Genomic DNA, 24,708 nt, shown 5'->3' with positions numbered 1-24,708 from the left:
TCAGGGTCGGGATTGAACCCACGACCTCCCGTATACAAGGTAAGATAGTTAACATCTCGCCACCGTGGTCCAAAAAAATCCACAACCGTATTCTCTGAATGATAAGATGCTCTGGAAAGTAACACAACACCCGCAACGTTTCCTTTGAAATACAAGGAGAAAAGTGTATAAACATTCAGATAATGGTATCTAGGCAAGTTTCATAAACGAACCAGCCTGTCTCCCTGAAATAGATATATCTACATTTAAATACGCAATTATGCTGTCCAACAAATTTTTTTTATTTGATTCCACGAGATCAGAACAATGTGACATACATGTTGCATAGATCTATAAAACCCGTTACGACAACGCAAAAGGTACAATATATTAAATAAAGCTTTCAAAATGAAAAGAACACCATTTACACCTTAAAATTCCCTACAAAGATATTTCTACACCTGTACGCCTGGACCACCCAAGTGGCTACAAATAGAAACACAACTCTCGCTTATATCTACAATATGCCCACAAAACCCCACACACGAGCACAGTGCACACGATTCGTACCCACAGGTAAAGCTGAAACACTGATGTAACAACGCAAGGATAGACTTGCACGCAATAGCCACCATATCTTCTACTGTCAAGATGCACACGCAACAATGGAGTTGCTTCGACTGACAACTTTGGCAATTTGACTTGCGAATGGGGTGGGAGGGGTTCAATCTCTGCATAAATCAAAAGAAAATATTATGCTATTGTATATTATGTTTTAATTTCCCAAGGAGTGATTTTTTTTTACACAGATTTTGAGAAAGAGAAAAAAAACCCAACACCTTAGTGCAAGAATTATAACTAAAATTCAGAATTCTGAATTTAACACAAATGGCCAAAAGTAGCGTTTGCTGTATTTGGAGCCTCATGACACGCGTGCATGTGTTTAGCCACCCATGAGAGCCAAGCTACCGAGTAAAGCGCAGCATCGATATTTACCGTTGGCAAACAAATGGGGGAAGCTTGCCACTAACGCATCGGTGGCCAAAGTTGTCCGGACTCAGTGGGCAGCGAGGCTTACAGTGTGTGACTGTTAACGTCAAGATCCAAGGCTTCCGGAGAAGAGTCGGCAGGTTTCAGCTGACAAATTCCCAAGTCAGGATTTCTCTCTGCTCGGACTGCTGTGATCAGGATATTGAAAATCCTGAGACGTCAGGGTGTGGAAATAAATGTCAACACCTCTGCTAGAAGGGGGTTTTCAAGTGCAGAGAAGGTCCGATTATTCTCTTCATGAAGATAAATTCTGTAACAGAGGTGGATTTCATGACGCGTGTTCAACCCCCGAATATCAATAACTCAATGAAGTTGGCCAAATTTGGTACATATCAAACGATTGAACATTTGGCATCGGAACCAATTGTGCACAACCACTGTTCAAGTATTATGTATTTATTCCAATGGGTTTATCGGCAAATGCGCCTCCAAAAAAGTGTAATCTTCAACGGTGACCCTGAAACAGCGGCAGAAGTTTCACATTCATACAGTGGTTACCCAATTTCGCCGTGGGACGACTGCAGACTTCCCAAAGTGTTACTCATTTTATTGACCACGAACAGATGACGAGGGTGAGTCAACCCCTGACTCTGAGATGTGAACTCATGCACTTCCAATAGTGTGTCCAGTGCTCCGTTGATAGTGCTATTGCTCAACATGACATTCTGCACATGCCCGCGGCAGTTTGTCAAGCCGGAGTGAGTTGAGGCAGCGTGGGAAAGAAGGTCCCTACTCACACACACACACGCACACTACACCACAAGAGCAACCCAGCCACCACCAGGCAGGAAACACCCCACGTTTAAGACACATTTATATGCCCTGTTTATAAGCAGGAAACGTGAAACCTCTGGCTCGTGAGCCAAGTCGACATTATATGATCACAATAAGTACGTAAATCTACAGTAAGACACCGTATGTTTCATTTGAGCTTGCGCTCCACATTAGCTTGAGGACGTTTCTTCAAGAAAGTGACAAAACACGGTAGAGTGTTTTATTTCCCCAGCCTGTTGAGGATCTATCCTCTTGAGCTTTCACCGCGCACTACTGCGGGCATCGTCAGGGGTGCAGGGATCTCCGCCGGCTCAAGATGCCCACAGTAGAGGTGGCGCAAGCTCGGGAGAATGATCGCTCGACACGCAGCGAGACCTGGCAAACCGCAGGCGGATTTCGAGCAGCTGCGGCATTTTAATTTGTTAGACTGCCCATACGGTCGGTGTCGACTCTCTTGTGGATCTACTGATAAATCCGCGACACGCAAAATGATTGTTTCATTTGGGGATAGAGCAAGACTCCACGCGGCACCTCGACGGGCGTATCACATTGTGCGTTGCCACGATCGGGGTGTCACCATCGCCTCAGCCGTTGATGCAACCACATCTTGCGCAATAGTTTGAACGTTACTATCAGCACCGTAACTTTGTTTTTTTTTAATGGCCCGATGGAGGCAATTTGTTAAAGCAATGCTTTTTGTAGGACAGGGTAAATACATTTTGCTTTAAAAAGAAAACTGCTCATTGTGAATATCAGACAAGCGTTTCACCTTAACGGGGACAGTAATTTCACAACAGATCGTCGTCACATCACCTTCAGTATGCACGGGTTTTAATATTGCCCCTTCTACCACTCCCATCATCCCCTAAGTTTATTATGTAACCACGGAAACCATTATTGAACGTTCTGTGCCCAGATTCCTTCGCTGTAGTTAAAAACGTAGCTACGACTTAAACGGCAATGGTTGTGCTGTGTATTGCGAGGCCTTCATGTGAACTCCACTCGTCTGATATGCACAATGTGTTTGTGGCTGATTTTAAAAGAAACATGACTGATTATTTCAACAAATCTTGGCAGTATTTTTGTAACAACAATTGTAAAAAAAAAGGCTATGACAACTTAAAAACCAAAAATTGCAACGCTGAATTTAATATAAACAGAAAACCCAACTAATAATGATTACAATCTGTTCACAATGTGCAATGCAAAATGATATAATGGGTAAAAATATTTCTTTGGAATATTTCTATTGTAATTGAGATGCATTTGCTCGCAATGTAAGACAATGCCATTTTTTAAGACCACTTCAGTACCATGCTAAATGACGTGCTAAACCCTGACCAGCATTAATCTCTTCACAATTCTGAAATCAAGGGGGAAAGAGTTATTTCTCTTTGATTGTGTACCTCTGTAAATGTATATTTATATCAAATATAACAGGTCAAATTGCCTCTGAGTATCATAAACAAAATCATTAAACATTAAACGGCATATTTCCCTATCTGAACTTTTAAAGATGATCGTAAACATGTTTTAGTTCAACTACCTAATCCTTTTTTATTGTAAATGCCTTAAATTTTGTAATATAGACAAACTGCAATAATGTGTGAAACTTGTAAAGGGTTTGCCAGACGGGCACCCTGTGTCCGTGAAGGAGTTCGTGAAAGGTTTGAGACCGCGACACACGGACGGCTTGTTCAGCTAGCGGCCAATCCCTTCACTCTTCACTAGCTCCACGAGCGATACCACAAATTAAAACACAACTGCAGCCCCAAAGCTTTACAGGTGACCAAAGGCAAGGAGGGGTTCTGCAATTCGTTGCTCGTGGAAGAGGGGGGGGGGGGGGTCCCCACCACAGGAATCTTCAAAGTGCCCTTCCAGACGGGACTTTGGCCTACTCTTCCACGCTGGCGTCTTGGAAGACGAGGAAGTTGCCAAACCCTTCCCCAGCGCACGTGACCTGTCAGTCGACTAAATGTGTTGAATCTATTTCTAATTCTGTGGTGGGCAGACTAAGAAACGTGCCCATTACATTAGTTGTCGCACAGGGAGAGCAGACAGGCGACCTCTGGATTCCAAGTCTCGCTTGCGAATCATTACACCGTGGCGGAGTCTTACAAGGTGACTGAAGGACCCCAAAACCCCCAGGACTCTAATGATGAATATGAACATAGAGGTGAACGTTGATTATTTAAATAATAGCAGTTAACAGAACTGTCTGGCAGGTTAACAACATGTGTCAGTGCATGTGCGCCTGGTGGGCAGAAAGAGAACACTGCCGTTTATGGCTGAAGGGAAAGTGTGGGAGGCACACGTTCCAATGTGGAGCGTTAGATCAATTATACGGTGATTTGCCATTGCGTGGCACTGGGGCAATACATTTAGCGGGTATTAAAGAAGCAGTTGTTTAAACTTGACCATGATTGACCGCATCTCACAGTAGGCGCCTCGTGACTGAGGACGGATCAAATAAAACTGTGGGGGCAGCTGTGACTGCTGCTAGAACAGATGGCTCCCACCACATTGGGTAAGGGAGCGTGGGCTTAGCAGACGGGTTCGGGAAGAAATAACCATGGGTGACATCGAGAGAAGCAAAGTGAGTAATCGCCATTTGATGTAGGCAGCCGTGATAGGAAGATAAGGCTGCGATGGAAAGCAGTATAACCGGGCACTTGAATTGACCGGACGAGTTAAATAATGTGCCTTTTCCCTGTTCCGTAAATTACATTCCTATGAAAGAAAAAAACAATCCTCATCTGAGTAAATAAAGGATAATGCCTGCACATGTCATGATGTACTGCCTATTTGCTGAGTAAAGTGTAAGCCACAGCAAGTGTTGATACCGGTTGTATATCAAGGTGCAGCACTTTTAGTACCATCCTGTCCTGTCTCACCCTTTAGACATGAGTGAATTTCCCAAGAGAGTGAGATCACATAATCCACTCCTTCAAACAGTCCCACACGCACAAAAGCTGATAAGCATTTCCCACATTAATTTTTTCACCTCTGGATAATGGACATGTTCCAGTCCTCTAAATACATGCCCACAAAAATCATTCTTTTGACCCGTTCCCATCCCTATTTAGGCCAGCAATAACCTCAGGAGGATGTCAGTACCAGGGAGACAAAAAAAAAACCTAAACTTGAAAACAATAAGTCGGCAATTATCGAGTATACACAATGACGAACGGTGTTATTCCAAACGTTTATCGCCACTCATTTAGTGCGCTCACCTAGGACGCGGATCTAGTGTCGCACCACAACATAGATAACGTGCAGCTGACCCATTGCGTCAAACACCAGCAGGAAAAGCCCAACAACGCACACAGACCTGTCATGGTGACTCGGCATTGCGCGACACGAGTGTTCGCCAGCACTTGTCCAATTTTAGCCAAAACATTTCCACAAGCGAGATCACGCACGGCTGCCTGGCTGAGATCAGACGTTAAAAGACTCGAGCAAAACGAGCTACTTGCAGTACCAACAATATTTATAATCTTCTTTTGAAAAAATAAATCAAGAAAAGTTAATTTCCCCACTCAAAAGACATTGGCAACAAACTCCAAATTAAAACATTTTCCTCATTCCGAAGGACGCTGTGCCTAATAAGTAGTAATCTGTACATAAATAGCGGTTATTTCCTCAAGTCCTGTTGAGTACGTAACTAGACCAGCGATCGCTTTTTTCTTTTTCTTTGGGCGAGCATTCGGTGCCACGTTGGCGAACGTGGCACGCGTAGAGAGCCACCCAGGGGGCGGTCCGCCAAGAGCTGCCGGAGGCAAACTCAGAACTGCGTGACCACCGAGTCGTCGTCGCAGTCGACCGACGCCGAGAAGCCAAACTCGAAGGAGCTGCGTGAGTTTGTGCGGAAGAAGTACTCCGGCTCCTGGGGGAGCTGCCCCTTCATGCCACCCTCCACGTAGTCCTTGATCTCCGTGGGCAGCCGCTTCAACTTCTCATCGTACTTTATCTGCAAGGACTTCAGTTGCTGGGGAAATGAAGGAAAGGGAGGTGGACATCATGGGGAGGTTGTTATTCGTGTTATTTATAACAATATTGTTCCTTATTTAGCCAGGAAAGCCTTGCTCTGAGTCTCAAAACCCATTTTAAAAGGGCCTTTGGCTTTGGGATGTTTCGCCAATATCCTTAACGACTGTCAATGTGGGAGGAAATGAGAGTATCTGGAAGAATAAAAACCCCTCATACACGAGGGGGGAAACCGCTCAGAAATCAGGAAGGGATAAGTTATCAACCCTCTTACTGTCTAACCACCAACTGGGCATCTCCTAGTTCAACAGGACATGGCTGAGATCTGCATGATACATCAACCATGCCTGCAAAGTGCTGAATCGCGTTAAGAAATGATACTCAACTATCATGCCTGGCTACATACCACTTAGAGATGGCATTCTGCTTGAAATTGTGACCCTGCAAAATATGTTGACGAGGAGTTGTAAGCATGTTGAACGTCTTTTGCACCGTGCATAGCCAACTATGCTAATCGGAGGGGAGGTGCCAATCTTCTGTGGGTGAACTCATAAACATCTATCATCAACAAAATGCTCCTTTCTATTCATTATTAAGAGAAACTCTACATCGCCATAGCAATGGGAAAATTACAACCGATGTAGAGGTAATACAGCACACGTTTTAAAATGCAAATGTGCTAAGTCTGAATTTCAAAAGTGAAATTGAAAACTTTTTTTTATTGAAGCCATCTCTTATGAGGCACATTTATGGATTGCAGCTTCCCACATCACAGCCACTGAACAACAACTCTTCAAGGTGGATTTCACACATGAGCTGTGTTTCACCAGGTAAGGCCCACTCTTTATCAGAATTGACCTGGCCACAAATGATAGCGCAACGAAGTGGTTTATCATGTGGAAACGCATAGCAGCCAAAAACTCTAAATCCATGTTTCTAAATGTGGAGGGAAAACCCAGAGGAGCTGGAGAAAAATCTACACAAACACAGGGAGAAGATGTCATCTCCAAATACACAGGCATCAAGGTTCAGGATCGAACCCACGACCTCCTGCATACCAAGCGAGGTAGTTAACATCTCGCCGCTCAAGGCAAAACAGCACCAGCGAGCAATCAAAAGTACCGCTCGAAATGCAAAAGTAAAAAAATGCGCTTCTTGTCATTTGCTCAATGAGAACGTGAGTGACAACACAAGCCGTTGGTTTAATGATAAATTGAAGGAAATAAATAAGTGAAGTATATTTTAAAGGCTTCACGAGCAATGCAAGAGACATTCAATGGAAAGAGCAGAATCACGAGGAACGTGAGAGGCCAAATACCGTCTGCTCCTCGTCCTTTATCTGCTTCAGGAGTTGCTCGTACGTTTTTGCAATCCTTTCCTTTCGCTTTTCTTGAGAATCCTGCAACTAAAGGCATGAACACAGTCACAGCGATTAATGCTCAAGAACCCAAACACTTAAACTTCAAAAAGTGTAAGAAAATATATGGAACTCTCCATCACTTCACGACACGAGGGATAATGACAATTACTGGAGCATTCCATTTAATTTTCCAGGAAAGGTTTCAGGCAATAAAAAAAATATATTTTTTGGTCCAACGCGGACATAGCGGGCGTGCAATTAAAGTTGCTCCGTCTGGCTACATTGGGAACCAAGAAGTGGACTTCTCATCTGCTGCTGATAAAATCATGATAATTTACAGCCCTTTGTCAAGCCGCTGTCGAATGAAGGCCCTCTCTCCACATTGTGTCGGTCATGGGAGTTGTTGTTGTGTCGAACTTAAAATCACTGGTCAGTGCAGGGTAGTGGATGGGGACCACTTAGGAATGTATTAGCCACTGAATGTTAGTCGTCACAAGTAATGAAACTCAGGTTCGCCGGCTTCCTAAGCACAGAGCACAAATCACTGCGCCACCACTCTCCCCACCGCGCAATTATGATCTTCTTTCGTTCCCTTCCGTGTGTTTTTTATTCGACGGAGCCCTATGATATAGTTCAACTTGTGTCTGTCTTCTGTCATTATAATTCTGAAGTTAAATACAAAGGTCTGTTTTTGTTTGTATTTCTATTTACAATACAGGTGAGCCACTACTGCAATAGAAAACATATTTCACCAGAAGCACAGGACATGTGCTGGTATGTGAGTTTGGAGCCTACAAGTGTTCATTAACACAAAACCTTTACATGCAATGGAAATGCTCACTTACTGTTTTAACCTTGACAACTGTGTCCTGTATGTGCATGGTATTGATCTGGTTCTTTTGCCTGTAAAGAAATGACATTATTGTGCAAACCTGGGAATATGAACAGCACCAGGAATTTGCCACCGTCCAGCGATCGGTGTTAACTCATGAAGAGTCAGTCAATGCAATTATACATTCCAAGTGTGTAATGTGGACTCCACCGTTATAAACATGCACACGCACTTGTAACTTTAGACGGTGAGAAATTAAAATAAAAGTTTTTAAACTTTGTGTAAAGAGTCTATTTTGAAGTATTTTATTCCAGTACTTGTTCTAAAGCCTATTGCCATTCTCCATTTAAAGAGTTTAATTAATGTGTACATGTGCAGAAAATATATCTGTGAATCACATTTGTTAATAGCACTGCTTTAAAAAGAAAACAAGCATATAATAATAATATTTTTTAAAAATTAACAAATAATTTGGTAATGCTGCATTGGCAATTAACAAAAAAAAAACACACATTTTTCAATAGCAATGTCTTAAAACCACAAACTAAACTTAACTATTTTAATTTTACCAGGTAAGACCCACTGAGCTCTTTTTCAGAAGCAACCTGACCACAGATGATAGCTCAAGGAAATGGCTTATCACGTGGAGAGTAAAACCGGAGGTCCCAAACAAAATTCCACACGACCACAGGGAGAACACGCAAACTCCAAATATACAAGCGTCACGGTCGGGATCGAACACACGACCTCCTGTATACCAGACGAGGTAGTTAACATCTCGCCACCGTGATGTCCAAAATGAAACATAGAAACAGGTGATATTTCAGGTAATGGCTCTTCTGATTTATATGCTATGAGGAAGTGCCACTGCCCAAAACATCGCTTGTTATATATATATATACTTTCCCCCATTATGGCCACAATGTTATTTGACGGACCTGCTGAGTATATATTTTTTTTATCAAAAAAGTTTATCGTCAATTGTGCATCAATTTCGTGATGAAAGCAGTCCACTTGTACACTCGCCGCTGCCATACCAATATAGAATTTCTCCCAAAGGATCAGGACAAACAATATGATGAGCACCCACAGAAGCTCATTTGAGTATGGAGACACTTCAAACTAAATTCACCTCTTGACAATTTTGTTGAACTACATCGCCTGGCTTATGCCATTTGCGCGCCCGTGCTAACGTACACCTTCGCCACACAGGGAGAGCTGCCATTGGGGGTCCCCTTGACCAGACTGCAGCAGGGCAATTGGAATGATTGATTATGAGATGTGATCTCAGCGGCTTTAAATTGCTTAGGCAATTAAGCATCTGATAATTGCCAATCCTTTGCCTTATGCATTTTTTGTTAGCAAACGCAGGAATAGTCCCCGCAGGGCCGTGAGACTTGTCCAACCTGCCTGGCAACGCGTGCTGCCCTCTACCGTGCGCGTTCTAGACCTGCACGGGAGAGGTGCGAGCCCAGCGAGCCGTGGCGAGGGGGGGGGGGGGCTCCTTGCCGTCGAGGCGCCCCACAGTCGTCACATCCCCCCGAGTCTACCTCTCCAGCTCCTTCTTGTCCTTCACGTCCTTAGAGGCGTTCTCCAGCTGCTCCTGCCGAACCGTGTCCATCTGCTTCCTCGTGTCCTTCTCCTCTCTGGGACGCAGAGGGCACGGGCGACAACATCAATGACGATGACGGGAAAAAAACTGACGATCTGCCGCGACTTGACCACGCGCGCCAGTGAGTGGTGCGGAGTTGTAAACGATGAATTTCTGGCCAAGTGTACCACTTTAGGTGGTCGGTAGACGGTAGGTAAAGGTACGGCGCTGAAATTGCCTGCAAACGCCACTGCTGGTGGAAGGGCCACCACGAGAAGGAGCTCAGTCAAGAGACACCCTCCAGAGGGGTATAGGCCGACTCTTCCAGGCTGGCCAATTATTTTGGAAGACGGTACTTTCTCGCCAAGCCACCCTAACCATATTGGATAAATAAATAATAACGCTTACGTTGAATAATGTTGATGATCGTCTAATGAATGACAATTACGAATATATGTTGTACAAGGAGGTTGGGGAGGTGGGGGGGGCCATGATGACAACATTTCAGCGCAAACACTGATTAACATTCCTGTACGGTGATAAACCACGCTTTGCTTTCATTGGCGTAAGACGAGCTGAGCGACTGCATCTGGCAAGAGCATGGGGCTTGCTCTCTACACTGACGTCATCCTGACGGGAGGTGACAAGGAGCACGTGCATGCCACAGCAGTGACCCGCAGGGTGGTGGGTTGCGGGGGGGCGAGGGGGGGGGCAGCGTGGGTGGGTGGGTGGGGGATTGAATTGCTCCTTACGTAGAAAAATGAGTCGCTTCAAGTTTTTCATCGCAGCCACGTCAGGTAAGAAGCCACGGAGTTTAATGTGAAATGTGCGGAGGGCGATCCATCATTAGAATAACCTGCGTTGGCCACACCTGGCGCGGGTTCTCTAGAAAACCCGAACCGGGTCATTTTTCAAAATAAAGTGGAGTTTAATGAATCCCCCGATAGACATTTCAGAGCTCCGCGCCCTATCAATGAATCCCCACGGGACGCGTTTAAAAGAAGGAATGCCAAATAGATGGAATTTTTGCAGGAATAAGCACAAAATGGAAAAGGAGGCTCCTGAATGCTACATTTTTTGCAGCTGAAGCAGGAAAATTCATTTCTGATCCTGTAAAAAACATTACTTAATGCAGTAAATCCCAGACTTCGGTGTACACAATACAAGAGAATGCACTCTCTGATATCTGAAATAAATACAAATTCATATTAAAGCTTTGCTATTTTTCACGCAGGCAGTGATAAGAAATCCTCAACTCTTTCTATTTATATATATACGGGATATACGTTTGCTCTCCGATGTGTTTTCGGGTCTTGTTCGGCATAATGTCCAACGTTTTGCCCCACGTGCCGCTGGGAGCTTCTTCAGTTCGATATGAATGAGCTCCACAGCACGCGTCGCGAAACGTCGGACATCACGCCAAACAACGAGCAGCACAACCACGACAACCTACACAGCATGAACGGTCAACTATGTATTAGTTTTATCATGCATCTGTAAGCAGAAGAAAATTTAAATGTCTATGCACTCCCCGTGACAAAGAGGTACAATGTTATATTGTTGTCCTGCCCTGCCGATTGTTCCGTTACGTTTCATTTCACGGCTGAACGGAAGACTTTCACTGGCTTGTGTGGTTATGTTTCTTCTGCCTGGTTGCGTTTCTCTTTCCGACAGATAGAACGCTATCACTTGCCTCTTTGCTAGTGCTTTAACGGATTGCATTTCATCTTCTGGGTCTCTCGCTGGCTGCGATTTGAGAAGGTAACTAACCGATGATCTCACTTGACAATGGCTCGTCTGTAAATGTGCACACTGCAACCCTAATCGTCATACAGGCCAGGACAGGGCATAGGTTACTGCCCGCTTGATCACTTCATTCTTTGCAGATGTGCGGTAGGTTACAAAAGGGATACCATCTCGAGATTACTCTTCTGGTTCTTGCTAAAGGAACTGTGAACACTCTGTGCGCATGAATCATCAACACCATCATGATCGATTCACTGACAGATGAAGGCCTCTCCAAGCTGCCCCCATCTCTTGTGGCCCTGCAATGCAACAAGCCATCTTGCACGTCCACACGGGCTGATTTCAAAGCTCCATCTCCAAGGAGGACGTCCCTCTAGGGTGTGCTTCCCTCCTCCGTGTCATTCCCCAAGCCCACTTCCTTTTCTTAACAGTCGAACTCATGCCTCTGCAGCTGCATATGTTCTCTCATCCATAAGTTTCTCTTTCTGCCTCGCAGTGCGACTGCAAGCATGCGCTTATCGGTGCAAAGAGAAGTGCATACCGTGTGCACGTACTGCCCTTAAAATTATATTCAATAATAACAAAATAAATAGCTGCGGCAACGTGCACCGGTTAATTCTCGGAAGATGCATTGGTGAGAGAGATGTAATCTATCGTTGTGCGACATGTGGTTGTGCACAGCGAGGGACGTTGTTGAGACAAGTGTGCTATGGCGGCACTCGGGTTACGCAGCGCGAACGATTCTCCGGCCGTGCTCACTTCTCGCACACGTCCTTCAGCTTCTTCTGTAGGCTCGCGTAGCTCTCCTGAGCCAGCTCCAGCAGCTTCTCATACATCTACAAAGAGAGGGGGGGGGGAAATGAGGTTAGCAAAAAAAAATGAAAAAAACACACACCGGATATAAATTTAAATTGTGGGCAACAGCAAAGTGCGTCCTCAGCATTTCACGGAGCAGGTTAAACAAAGCAGCTGATACTGGGTTGGCAGTGCGGATAACAAATCTAAAATTACATCTTTAATATGCTGCCATTAATCTGTAGGAAAGGAGGCCGGGTTGGCAGTGGCGCACACGTACATTACAGCACAACATTCAACACATTCATCCACAACACTGGCCTAAAGAGGAAATATATATAATCGGAGATGTTTTTCAATCGTAGAGAGGCAGTGTTCCCGTCTTCATGAAACAAGTTGGTGTTGTAGCCCTTGATGCTTTAGCAATTCCCTTTCCAGGTGTTTACGTGGGTTCCACAGAGGTTAAATGTCGCTTTGTAAAATACGTGACAGTGAATGTAAGGCCCATACTAATTCCACCAAGTTATATGGAATTCACGGAGACAGTCATGTAACTCCCTAGCTATATTGAACATACTGATAAGGGTGCCCTATGCCAACTACCATTAATATTGCCAAAACAACAACAGGCGATGCACACGTCTCCTTCGTAAATGGAAGAATCAATGACAAGCCGTGGCAGTGCGATTGTGGCCCTGCAACCCAAACATCGACCACACGCAGTAGGCCACTGCTGCCCGTGCTGCTTCAACGGAGGAGGAGGAGGAACAGCAAAACCGCACGGAACTCTCTCCCGAAGCCCTCTCATGGCCAGCAGACCTCGACATTGGCATTTAGCGCCCAAACGTATCGCCGTGTGCAAGAATGGAATTGAATGTTGCTTATTGTGGTTTTACTTTTGTGTTGTTTACGTCACACCAAAGAACCTTGTTCTTCGCTTGCAAGTGCATTGCATACATTGTCATTAACGAATTCATAAGCGCGCAATTTGATGTGTGCATCATCGTGAGTGTCGGCAGGGATAATTTTTTCCCTGAATATGTTATCAGTCGCTGGTAGACTGCAACAGGCACATGACCGGCAGGCAAAGCTATAACAAAAGGTACACTGGGTGTGGCGTGGTGGGTCTTGACATATTTTGCTGGTGGCCAAGCCGGATAAACAAAACCAGGCTGCAATTAAGCCGTGAGCGTGAGAATCAAACTTGCATCCATTCCCCGATGCATTCACATTACATGCCCACTTAATGTGTTTCAAGTTTCACCTTTAAATTGTATTTAACCGGGTGAGAACTCAGGAGACCAGGATGAGTGTCATTTGCAAGAGAGACCCTGGGTCACCAAAATTACTGAAAACAAACCAATAAAACAAGGCACAGCTAACGAAGAGAATAGGAATTGGAGCAAACGCAACTCAGTCACACATGAGAAATAGAAAAATATTCCAAAAACATAAATCAATGTGAAACAATAAGTTCCTTGCAGCATACGTTGGCTCATCAGATTATTTCTAAACTGATCATAGTGTCTTAAATATACGCTGCCAAGCCTGGTGGTGCTCATTCAGACGCTGTCTTTCCGACAGACCTGTTCTTCACCTGAAGACGGCTGCTTGCGTTGTGGCCGAAACGTCGTGAGAATTATTTTATTACGTTTTATTTTTATTATTTTATTATTTCCCTTCTACGTGACTTTACCGAAAGAACCAAGAAGATGAATCCCTGCAGTCACGAAAGCTTTAAATCGAAATTTGATCATAGTGTGATTACATTAAAGTTACACAAACATTAAACAGATACAGAGTGTACTATTATGCTAACATGTCAACAGACAAGGATATAGCCCCTCCGATTGGTACAGTTGGCTACGTACAGCGCGAAAGAAGTTCCACGTACACGCATATACATCGAATGCGATTGCAAGTGAAGTCATCAGGCGCAACGTGGAGAAGTCCGGAGCCTCTGTCATCGTGTGGCACACCGCTCACTCCTCGACCTGCTGCCCCGTGCCCACCTGTGCGTTGTGTTGCCCCCTCTTGCGCAGCTCCTGGGCGTAGTGCTCCTGCCTCAGCAGCACAAGATCCTCCTGCTGCTTTTTGCGCATTTCGGTCAAGGAGCGGCTCAATTCCGAGTCCACGAATGGCTCCTTGCAATCCACACTGCAGCGCGCACACACGCGCACAATAAGAGGTTCAGGTGCAGCCCTGCAATTGCTTGCTCACACGACTGTTGGTGAAAAGGCCTCCACTACTACAGGTAGCCCACGAGAGAGCCCCTCGAGAGGGTTTTACCCTGACGCATGCTGGCCACACGTCGTGGAAGTGGTGGGATTACCCCCACGCTTTGGCCCACCCTTTGCAACCTGCCGATTGACTAACATAATTTGACCATCGTTTCAACAGGTGGAAAAAAGTTACATTTTTTTGTGAGTGAATATTTCAAGACGTAATGCAAAACTAATTGCAATTTCATACTTTGGTATCTATATATATAAAATCGTTCATGTCTGTCTGTGTGTGTGTGTGTGGACTTTGGCCCATACGCACTTTCATTGGACGGCGGTTGCCCCTGGCAACGGCTAGCCACGCCTTCGCCGCTTTCATTGGACCTGGCAACGGCTAGCCACGCCTTCGCCAAGGGCTGCAGTTTCATTGGACGGCGGTTGCCCCTGCCAACGGCTAGCCACGCCTTCGCCACTTTCATAAGCTCCGTATTTAATTAAATAATAGCCATTACACAGTATTGTTGGAGCGCTAGGGGGGGGGGAAGGAACGCCACCCGTACCCTGCCTCTTCCAAGCCGACAATTTTAGGCGAGGCCGCAGGCTTTGCACGCTACTAGGCCTCGACACCCACCACGCCACTCTGAGGTAAATTCATCAAAGTTTTTCCTACTCTTCACTACACCCCCACCACAATGTGTGCTATTAATATTACTATTAAACCCAACGCGCCAACAATCGATTACTTTAATGTTCACTGTACAAATACTCATTAAGCTGGGTGAGCGTACTGCCAGTCTATCATGTACACTGTAGCCTGCTTATTAAGCTCGGTGAGCGTACTGCCACTCTATCATGTACACTCTAGCCTGCTTATGAAGCTGAGTGCGTGTACTGGCAGTCTATAATGTGGACTCTTGCCTGGTTATTATAATCGATTCTTTATATGTTCTTTGTACAAACAGTCATTAAGCTGCTTGAGCGACCCCAGTTCGATTCCAACTCACGCCCACCACCGCTGACGATTATTTGAAACGGACCTGGCCCTCCCCTAGGTCCACTCAGCCTCAAAAGCGTAACTGCTGTCGTGTGTGAACATCATCACTGGGGAGACAAAGGCGGCGGGGCATCGTGGATCCAAGTCCCGGGCGAAGCCGGGTCATGTGTATGTGTGTTTGTGTTTATGTGTATGTCTGTGTGTCTCTATGTATGTGTGTATGTGTGTATGTATGTGTATGTATGTGTTTGTGTGTATGTGTGTGTGTATGTATGTGGGTTTTTTTATGTCTTTATGTGTATGTCTGCGTGTCTCTATGTATGTGTGTATGTACGTGTGTGCATGTGTTTGTGTGTATGTATGTGTGTGTGTATGTATGTGTGTGTCTATGTATGTGTGTGTATATGTATGTGTGTGTATGTGTGTGTATGTATGTGTGTTATGTGTCTGTCTGTGTCTGCATGTATGTGTGTGTGTATTGTGTATGTGTTTGTGTGCATGTATGTGTGTGTTTGTGTGTATGTGTATGTCTGTGTGTATGTGTTTGTGTGTATGTGTGTGTATGTATGTGTGTGGGGAGCGGTAGTGTAGCGGTTAGCGCGCTGCGCTATGAACCTGGCGACCCGGGTTCGATTCCCGCTCACGGCTAACACCAGTGACGATTATCTGAACCGGTCCTGGGCCTCCCCTAGGTCGACTCAGCCTTAAATGAGTACCTGGTGCGGTGTGTAAACATCGCCACTAGGGAGACAAAGGCGGTCGGGCGTGGTGCTGGCCACCCACCCCCTCGTGTACCGTTCCGGCCTTCATAGGTGCTCGCTAACAGCACTTGCCCCTACAGTCTGTTCAGGCTATACGGGGGATCTTTGTCTTTGTATGTATGTGTGTGTATGTGTTTGTATGTGTTTGTGTGTTTACGCTCGCATTACACAAATGTGTTGCTGGTCTAAGGCGTTCCTCGCACAGCATTGCCGCTTTATTATTCCAGTCGTTTACTGCCTTACGCACCCTCAAAGTCGTGTGTGTCTGCAGCAAGCGCGTGTATGTGTACCTATGGACGCGCGCGCGTGTGTTGTGTAGGGGGAACGGTAGTGTAGTGCTTAGCGTGCTGTCTGTGTCTGTGTGTGTGTGTGTCTGTCTGTGTCTGTCTGTGTGTGTCTGCGTGTGTCTGTGTGTGTGTCTGTGTGTGTGCGTGTGTGGTGTGTGGGGAGCGGTAGTGTAGTGCTTAGCGTGCTGTCTGTGTGTCTGTGTGTGTGTGTGCCTGTCTGTGTCTGTCTGTGTGTGTCTGCGTGTGTCTGTGTGTGTGTCTGTGCGTGTGTGGTGTGTGAGGAGCGGTGGGTGTAGTGCTTAACGCTACGCTGCGCTACCAACCCGGCGAACCCAGTTCCATTCCCGCTCACGGCCACCACCGGTGACAATTATTTGAACCTCCCCTAGGTCCACTCAGCCTCAAACGAGTAACTGGTGTGGCGTATTAACATCGGCACTTGGGAGACAAAGGCGGCTGGGCGTGGTAGATCCAAGTCCCGGGCGAAGCCGGGTCATGTGTATGTGTTTATGTGTATGTCTGTGTGTCTGTATGCATGTGTGTATGTATGTGTGTGTATGTGTTTGTGTGTATGTCTGTGTGTGTATGTATGTCGGTTTTGCCGCCGTGGTGGATCCAAGTCCCGGGCGAAGCCGGGTCATGTGTATGTGTGTATGTGTTTATGTGTATGTCTGTGTGTCTGTATGCATGTGTGTATGTATGTGTGTGCATGTGTTTGTGTGTATGTATGTGTGTGTGTATGTATGTGGGTTTTTTTGTATGTGTTTATGTGTATGTCTGCGTGCCTGTATGTATGTGTGTATGTACGTCTGTGGATGTGTTTGTGTGTATGTATGTGTGTGTCTATGTATGTGTGTGTATGTGTTTCTGTGTTTGTATGTGTGTGTATGTATGTGTGTTATGTGTCTGTCTGTGTGTCTGCATGTATGTGTGTGTGTATTGTGTATGTGTTTGTGTGTGTTTGTGTGTTTACGCTCGCATTACACAAATGTATAATGCGGGTCTAAGGCGTTCCTTACACAGCATTGCCGCTTTATTATTTCAGTCGTTTACTGCCGTATGCACCCTGAAAGTCGTGTGTGTCTGCAGCAAGCGCGTGTATGTGTACCTATGGACGCGCGCGCGTGTGTTGTGTAGGGGGAACGGTAGTGTAGTGCTTAGCGTGCTGCCTGTGTCTGTGTGTGTGTGTCTGTGTGTGTGTGTCTGTGTGTGTGTCTGTGTGTGTGTCTGTGTGTGTGCGTGTGTGGTGTGTGGGGAGCGGTAGTGTAGTGGTTAGCGTGCTGTCTGTGTGTGTGTTTCTGTCTGTGTGTGTCTGCGTGTGTCTGTGTGTGTGTCTGTGTGTGTGTCTGTGCGTGTGTGGTGTGTGAGGAGCGGTGGGTGTAGTGCTTAACGCTACGCTGCGCTACCAACCCGGCAAACCCAGTTCGATTCCCGCTCACGGCCACCACCGGTGACGATTATTTGAACCTCCCCTAGGTCGACTCTGCCTCAAACGAGTAACTTTACTACTGTAGCGTATTAACATCGCCACTGGGGAGACAAAGGCGGCCGGCCGTGGTAGATACAAGTCCCGGGCGAAGCCGGGTAGTACAGCTAGTGTTATTTAAAATATTACTTCATGACTCGTTTAACGAAATTAACAATTCTCTTCAGAAGGGTTTGGGGAAATGTGTCCATAGTGTATGCATAAAATCATCACTTGAAGGGATATCCCTTCAGGAAACCCTTTTTTTTCATTTCTTCAATTATGCATCTGAAGCCCTGAATGATGAACCAAAAGTGCAAACCATTATCATAATAAAGTCACTGCCCATCATCGACACTTTCATAAATAGGTCACCGTAATTACCATCGGCACGACCGTTTCATCCGGGGGCGTATTTGTACACTCGGCTTTAGTTGGCAACACAAGAACAGCATCAAGATGCCTCGCCCGCTTACTAGGAAGGAACCAAAGAGGGTAATTAATCCAAATTTCCGCAAATTGGACAACGAGCACTTAATGATCCAACCGGAGCAGTCTGTGACCATCACTGCAAGCGGTAATTGTCAACGCCGCTGGAAAGCGGCGATGTCGTTTGTGTGAAAAGCGGCAACAGATTTCCTTCATCATTCCGAAGCCCCTGCAGGGCGCCCATTGTGTTTTGTTGACATACCACTTTTATTATTAGCACAGCGTGACGTGCTACTCCAATAAACCTCCGAGGGGGTCCTTGCGGGAGGGCGGGGGGGCACTAATAATGGCAATAACTCCTCCAGCAGATTTGTCTTGGCTTGTGTGTTTTGAACACAATTGGCAGCTGCATTAACACAGGAATGGACAGATTTGCCCGGCAGCTCTGTGCTACCATCTGGTGGGAAATTCTGCAATGAGCGCACTGCGCTCCGGAAGACACACGGCCGTGCGAGTGAGGTCCATTGGTGGTGCCATGACCACTGGGGGGTCCTGACACGGAAGTCATTTTTTGTGTGGCCCCCCTATCCTTTCAATTTGTGATGGCAGAATACATTACAGGGTCGCACTCGCTTTCGGATGCGCTTCTGCGATCGTCTGGAAGCTCTTCCTTCCGATATTAGGAAGCCACTGAACCTATGCACTTCTAAATCTAGATTGAAAACTAATTTCTTTAGAACTGCTTTTTGTGTTTAGTTTGTTGTCCTTCCCCTACACCGAGGATTAACATGGTTGGCTATGTATGGTGCAATAGAAGTTCAACATACATATTAATACGTACAGAAGAGATAAACGACTAGGGAAATGACAGGTGAGATTTAGACAAGAGATGTTGTGAGATTGCGGATTGAGTTTGAGCTTATTTGATTTGTTACATATGTAGTGTAATAGCGCCGACTGGTGGACAGCAGTGGCAACTGTGGTGGACAGACAGAAGTAAAAGCTCTGAGTTCTAGAGGTAGGAGCTCTGTGCGTTCTAGAGGTAGGAGCTCTGTGTGTTCTAGAGGCAGGAGCTCTGTGCGTTATAGAGGTAGGAGCTCTGTGCGTTATAGAGGCAGGAGCTCTGTGCGTTCTAGAGGTAGGAGCTCTGTGTGTTCTAGAGGCAGGAGCTCTGTGAGTTCTAGAGGCAGGAGCTCTGTGCGTTCTGGAGGCAGGTTCACTCTTTCACATGACACTGTCGTGGTCTGCAGAGCTCTCACCTGGCTCAACAAAATAAACTCGAACTCCTGTTACTGAAGAGTGATAACAGACGTTGTCGGCAGTGGCGGCTCCTGCAAAATCTCTCAGGGGGGGCAAATGTCTGGATGATTGATAAGGATAAGGTCCACCCATGCAAAGGATAAATTAACAGCTTAAGCATGTAAAGGCAACTTCACTTCTTTAATATTAATGAAAAATAAAGTGACTCTTACAATACATCTTGTTTGTTTCTATACTCACTATAAATACAATTCACTCATGTTTCTTTTATTAAAGATTCCACTAGGTGGCGACAAATAATTTTGTTGGATGAAACGTGCTTACGTATGATGACGTAAGCACGTTAGTGCGAGCCCTCCCGGAAGCCATAGAGAATGCATTGCAGCGCCCCCCCGTTCGAAAAAAAACATATTTGAATGTAAGTCTATGGGACCACTCGGGGCGATTCTCAGCCGGAGGGAAATCGCCCAAAAAGAGGCGGTACTCCACAGAACGTAGCATGACGCTGATTGGACTATATCCAGAGGTACAGTGACGGCTAGCGTGACTCTGTGGTTGAATGACATTGGTGGTGCGTCGCCCAATCGCCCTAATGAAGAAACCGCCCCTGGTTGTCGATACAGGGCAGGGTTAGGGGCTGTGCCAAACCCATCGCGATTGCGCGACCCGACACCTCACCTCTTTCCCTTGAAGAGTTTCCGTTCAAAAGACGCCCTCTGCCTGAGCAGGCCAGACTGCATGTCGGACAATTGCGACGACTGCTCCTTGATGAGGTCGGCCGCCTTCTTGCCGTTCTTCTTCTGCAGATCCTGCAGCTCCTTCATGTGCCGCTTGGACAACTTGGCGAGCAGCTTGTTGCACTTAAGGTCGTCCAGACTTGCGAGGCGCACGTCCGCTGTGAAAAGCCACGAGCATCGCGAAAGGATTTTCATTCACAGTGGCACTCGCAGGAACACCTCAGCGTCTCAAAGCGCCTCACAGCCTAGCCAAGGTAAACCCCGCCCAGTGGAGAATGTCCATACACCACCACACCAAGGGGTCTGCAGTAATGCCCTGCAATTGGGTATCATCTACCGTAGGGGGCGATGTTGTGATGCGGTTTTTACAATTTATATAATTGGCAAAATGTTTTCAGGTTTTGGAAATTTGTGAACAATGGCGCCGACATCTATGATCTACCAGTTTTTGAATAAAGTTACAGGATCTGTGATGTCCACCGCGAGTGTTTATGGTAAATAGACCCGCAGCATGAACCATGAACTCACATGCATACCTATCCTCCATTTAAACAAGCCTTAGACCAAGACTCTCCCTTTCAGAGGAGAGTGTGGGATGCATGAGAATGCAGTAAAGACAAAGTATAATGACTCTGAACACTCACCTTGAAAATGCTCATCAATGCTGCATCTCTTATCAACTTTCGGGGACAGGCCTGTGAAACCCCGCACAGGACAATACATTGCTGTCAAAAGTGAAATGGCCACTCCAACTTAAATTCAATTTATCGTTAGTGGGCCATGAACATTACTTTTTTCAGTTACTCAAGATTGTATACGTGAGAACCTCAAACTGGATGCAATTTAAGCCTGAATATCAGTTGATGTCGTGAGAATAATCTTAGATCGTTCCTATTGTTTACATTTATATTCATGCCTTCATCTCTCAAATCCAATCTTCAGAAAACACCGTGTAGTAAGACTTTGAAAAGCCTTTGTGAGAGCGTATTTCCTTGCCCGACTCCTATTCCATTTGTATTGTATTACTTTGATACAATCGCAATGTAGCTCTTACATCTTTATATGTGGTTGTTATGTCTGAGTGGAAGGAGCTATAACATGAGTCATCTGTGTGTTATAAATGCAGGAGCTCCGTGTGTTCAAGAGGCAGCAGTGTGGATGTGGCCACGTACCGAGGCCCAGCAAGTCTGGCGGGTTGGTGATGCTGGCCCGGTGTTTGTCCCGCGGTGCGGCCACAGGGTCAGGCCGAGGGCCTGGGCTTGGCCGCTGCGGGGTCTGAGGAGTCTGCGGTGCAGCCTGACCATCCACCTGGTCCTGCTCCACGCGGAGCCCATCACAAGCTCACCGTTAACATACAGCAGTGACTACCCTGATGATGATGATGATGGTCATAAAACAAATGTCTATTGGGACATGCAACGATGGATTAATTTCACAATTAAAATCCTTTCTGCACTTGAGAGCTTGGTTTAACCAGACAGCGGGCTGGAGTCAGCAGAGCCATTTCAACGCTCTGATCATCCTTGAAGATTCTTTTTAAATTCGTACCTCGTCCATGGTGAGAGATTCCAGCTGCTTGGCTCGCTGCTCCATCAACCCCTGGTACATTATGGGGTTGGACAATCCGCTGATGATATCTTTAAAGAGACATAACACGAATAAAGACACACGTGGTTATTTTTGAAATTTCAGAATTCTATTCAGAAATTAAGTTACAGACACCCCTTGCTCAATTGAATGATGTGCAATTATTATTTACACTGATGGAAGTCGACAACCCATGATGGAAATTCCACATTCATTTGGCAGGGACCAGTCTGTCCTTAGGGAAAGCTTTAGTAGGTGGTGCTCATTATGATGATCGGATGAGATCATGCTGGCCAAGGTTTAAACTCACATTGCTATGTTTGGGAACCTTTCCACTCAATCACCTCGCAGTACTTAAAATTAAGGCTACAATTTCGGCACATTCATCTTCAGTGAGATTTCATGGCATTGTTTAAAGTAAATTTAAGGCACACCAAATCGAACGTGTTTCTATAGTCCTCCCCACTCCTCCCCAGCCATTTACAAGATTGTACGTACTTCCGTTACCACCACGAGCGAACTCCAATGCCCTTCTTGGACATTCAAAGTAGCATTTATCTAAAATAAATACTCAGGACAATAGGCTCAACTCATCGGGATTAGTGGCAATGTTTTTCAACCACTGTGCATAATGACCTTAAATACAATAAAGGGGGCAAGGGGGCAGGCTTATTTACTTAATGTTACAGAGAACATGATGGGCCAGGCCAGAAGGATCTTGAGCCTGGAATTCTTGAGTCAGTCACAGACGCTACTGGGGCAGAGCTCTACAAGGTTAGTGCCTGTGATCGATGTGAAGAGACAGGAAAGAGCCAGGGTCACGAGACGCCCCATACTCACTCTCAAAGGCGACCGGGACATAATCCTTGACTTGAATGAAAACGAAAATTGCAGGGAGACTCAACGGCTGGTTGCTCTCATTTCGCAGACAAATGTGGTGGAAACCTGGAATAAACAAACCGCGCCAAGTCAAGCGTGCCAAACAAATAAGAGGTGGCATTTCTCGTGTGCACAAAAAACAAAAGCATCAATTATTGATTCTGGCGGTCACAACACTTGCATCAAATCGTACACGTGAGAATAGATATTTTTTGTGATAACATGGACTGATAAGTTGGGACAACACCTGGAAAAGACTGAAAAGGACAGGTAAAAGTGGAGAGTTGACAGCCAGGCCATCAGTGGAGCCCCCACAACCACTGTGGTTAAGAGAAAGACAACGATGACAATGATGATGACAATGACGATGACATCTGACTTATCCAAATCACACGGAACACTCCCAATCTCATCAGATATCTCATGTGAAGCAAGAGTTGAGCCTGAATTGTGCTTGGATGGGTGAGCATCAGGTATTATAGGCTTGCTGTGGGGCCACATTGTCAAAGCAGCAGAGGGCAGTGCAGCAAAAGTCACAGTTATATGATATTCTTTGGGTCTTTCGGTAAAGTCACGTAGATAGAAAAAATAACAATAAAAGAATGAAAATTAAAATGAAGTGAATAATAAAAAAGAATATATATATCACGACGCTTCGATCGCAACACAAGCAATCGTCATCAGGAAAAAAAAGAGGGGGAAAGCTGCTGAGGCAGGCTGTTTTAAAGGTTTGAAATGTGTGTAGCCCAAGGGTCATAAACGAAGTGGGCGGGGCTCGTGATGTCAAAGTGAGAGATTAGCAAGTCAATGTAAGATCTGGGAGCTACCTCCACGACTAGGGCGTGGAGGTGGCCATTGTATTGTGAGAGATTAGCAAGTCAATGTAAGATCTGGGAGCTACCTCCATGACGAGGGCGTGGAGGTGGCCATTGTATTGTGAGAGATTAGCAAGTCAATGTAAGATCTGGGAGCTACCTCCACGACGAGGGCGTGGAGGTGGCCATTGTACTGTGAGGGATTAGCAAGTCAATGTAAGATCTGGGAGCTACCTCCACGACGAGGGCGTGGAGGTGGCCATTGTACTGTGAGAGATTAGCAAGTCAATGTAAGATCTGGGAGCTACCTCCACGACGAGGGCGTGGAGGTGGCCATTGTATTGTGAGAGATTAGCAAGTCAATGTAAGATCTGGGAGCTACCTCCACGACTAGGGCGTGGAGGTAGCCATTGTATTGTGAGAGATTAGCAAGTCAATGTAAGATCTGGGAGCTACCTCCACGACGAGGGCGTGGAGGTGGCCATTGTACTGTGAGGGATTAGCAAGTCAATGTAAGATCACAGAGCCACCGCCACATAGAGGACACGAGCTTCAAGTCGAGTTCTATGACACTTCTATGCCTCCCCTCCCGCCCACATCAATGCTCCCAAGCTTCACAAACACATACAAACCAGCGGAATGAAGTCTGGTCAAATAACCCTCGCGATCCACATGACATTGACCACGACGTAGAAAACACTCGTTTTAAACATGAAACGGAACAATTTATCGACTTGAGTTGGGGGTAGAGGGTGTGTGGGAGAGGCAAATCATAACACAATTAATATTTTTCACGAGCTCCCGGTACTCTGCGTCTACCGTTCTAGCTGAAGGCAGATAAAAGCGATGAACATTCTGGGGGCCGGAAAGCAGAGAATTGAACGTTATGAAGTCCACGAATGAATGTGTCACTTCAGTGCTGATGTATGGTGGCAATACGCAGACTGCGAGGCGCAGAGATCATTCAGCAGACAGCGTGAAGAGGATTCGTAAGCTGTGCTGCGTGTGACAGTTGATGCCTTGTGGTGCTTTTATATATATTTAGTGCTCATGAGATTACACCCAAAATCACCGGTTCGAAGCTGATCATGGAATCATCGTTTATCATCCTAGCCACACGTTGAATTGCCTATGAAGATTGATTGAGGGGGGAAGTCG

General features: G+C 45.9%; 1 protein-coding gene across 2 annotated transcripts in view; it reads right to left on the bottom strand.

Annotated features, from left to right (window-relative positions):
• Nucleotides 1-265: 265 nt before the first annotated feature.
• LOC133342427 (1-phosphatidylinositol 4,5-bisphosphate phosphodiesterase beta-1-like) overlaps nt 266-24,708 on the bottom strand; it is a 57,022-nt gene continuing 32,579 nt past the window's right edge. For both annotated transcript variants that reach the window (XM_061551607.1, XM_061551608.1), the window contains 11 exons: nt 22,697-22,801; nt 21,818-21,906; nt 21,442-21,583; nt 20,914-20,964; nt 20,211-20,427; nt 14,127-14,271; nt 12,079-12,155; nt 9,533-9,628; nt 7,996-8,053; nt 7,109-7,195; nt 266-5,791 (listed from right to left, as the gene is read on the bottom strand). In XM_061551607.1, the coding sequence (XP_061407591.1) occupies nt 5,588-5,791; nt 7,109-7,195; nt 7,996-8,053; nt 9,533-9,628; nt 12,079-12,155; nt 14,127-14,271; nt 20,211-20,427; nt 20,914-20,964; nt 21,442-21,583; nt 21,818-21,906; nt 22,697-22,801 (1,271 nt within the window). In that variant the 3' untranslated portion in view covers nt 266-5,587. The remainder of the gene's footprint in view (nt 5,792-7,108; nt 7,196-7,995; nt 8,054-9,532; nt 9,629-12,078; nt 12,156-14,126; nt 14,272-20,210; nt 20,428-20,913; nt 20,965-21,441; nt 21,584-21,817; nt 21,907-22,696; nt 22,802-24,708) is intronic.

Source organism: Lethenteron reissneri, chromosome 14 (genome assembly GCF_015708825.2).
Source record: "Lethenteron reissneri isolate LAM-NWPU_2019-01 chromosome 14, ASM1570882v1, whole genome shotgun sequence".
Lineage (NCBI taxonomy): Eukaryota > Metazoa > Chordata > Hyperoartia > Petromyzontiformes > Petromyzontidae > Lethenteron > Lethenteron reissneri.
This window is presented reverse-complemented; position numbering and strand designations above follow the sequence as displayed.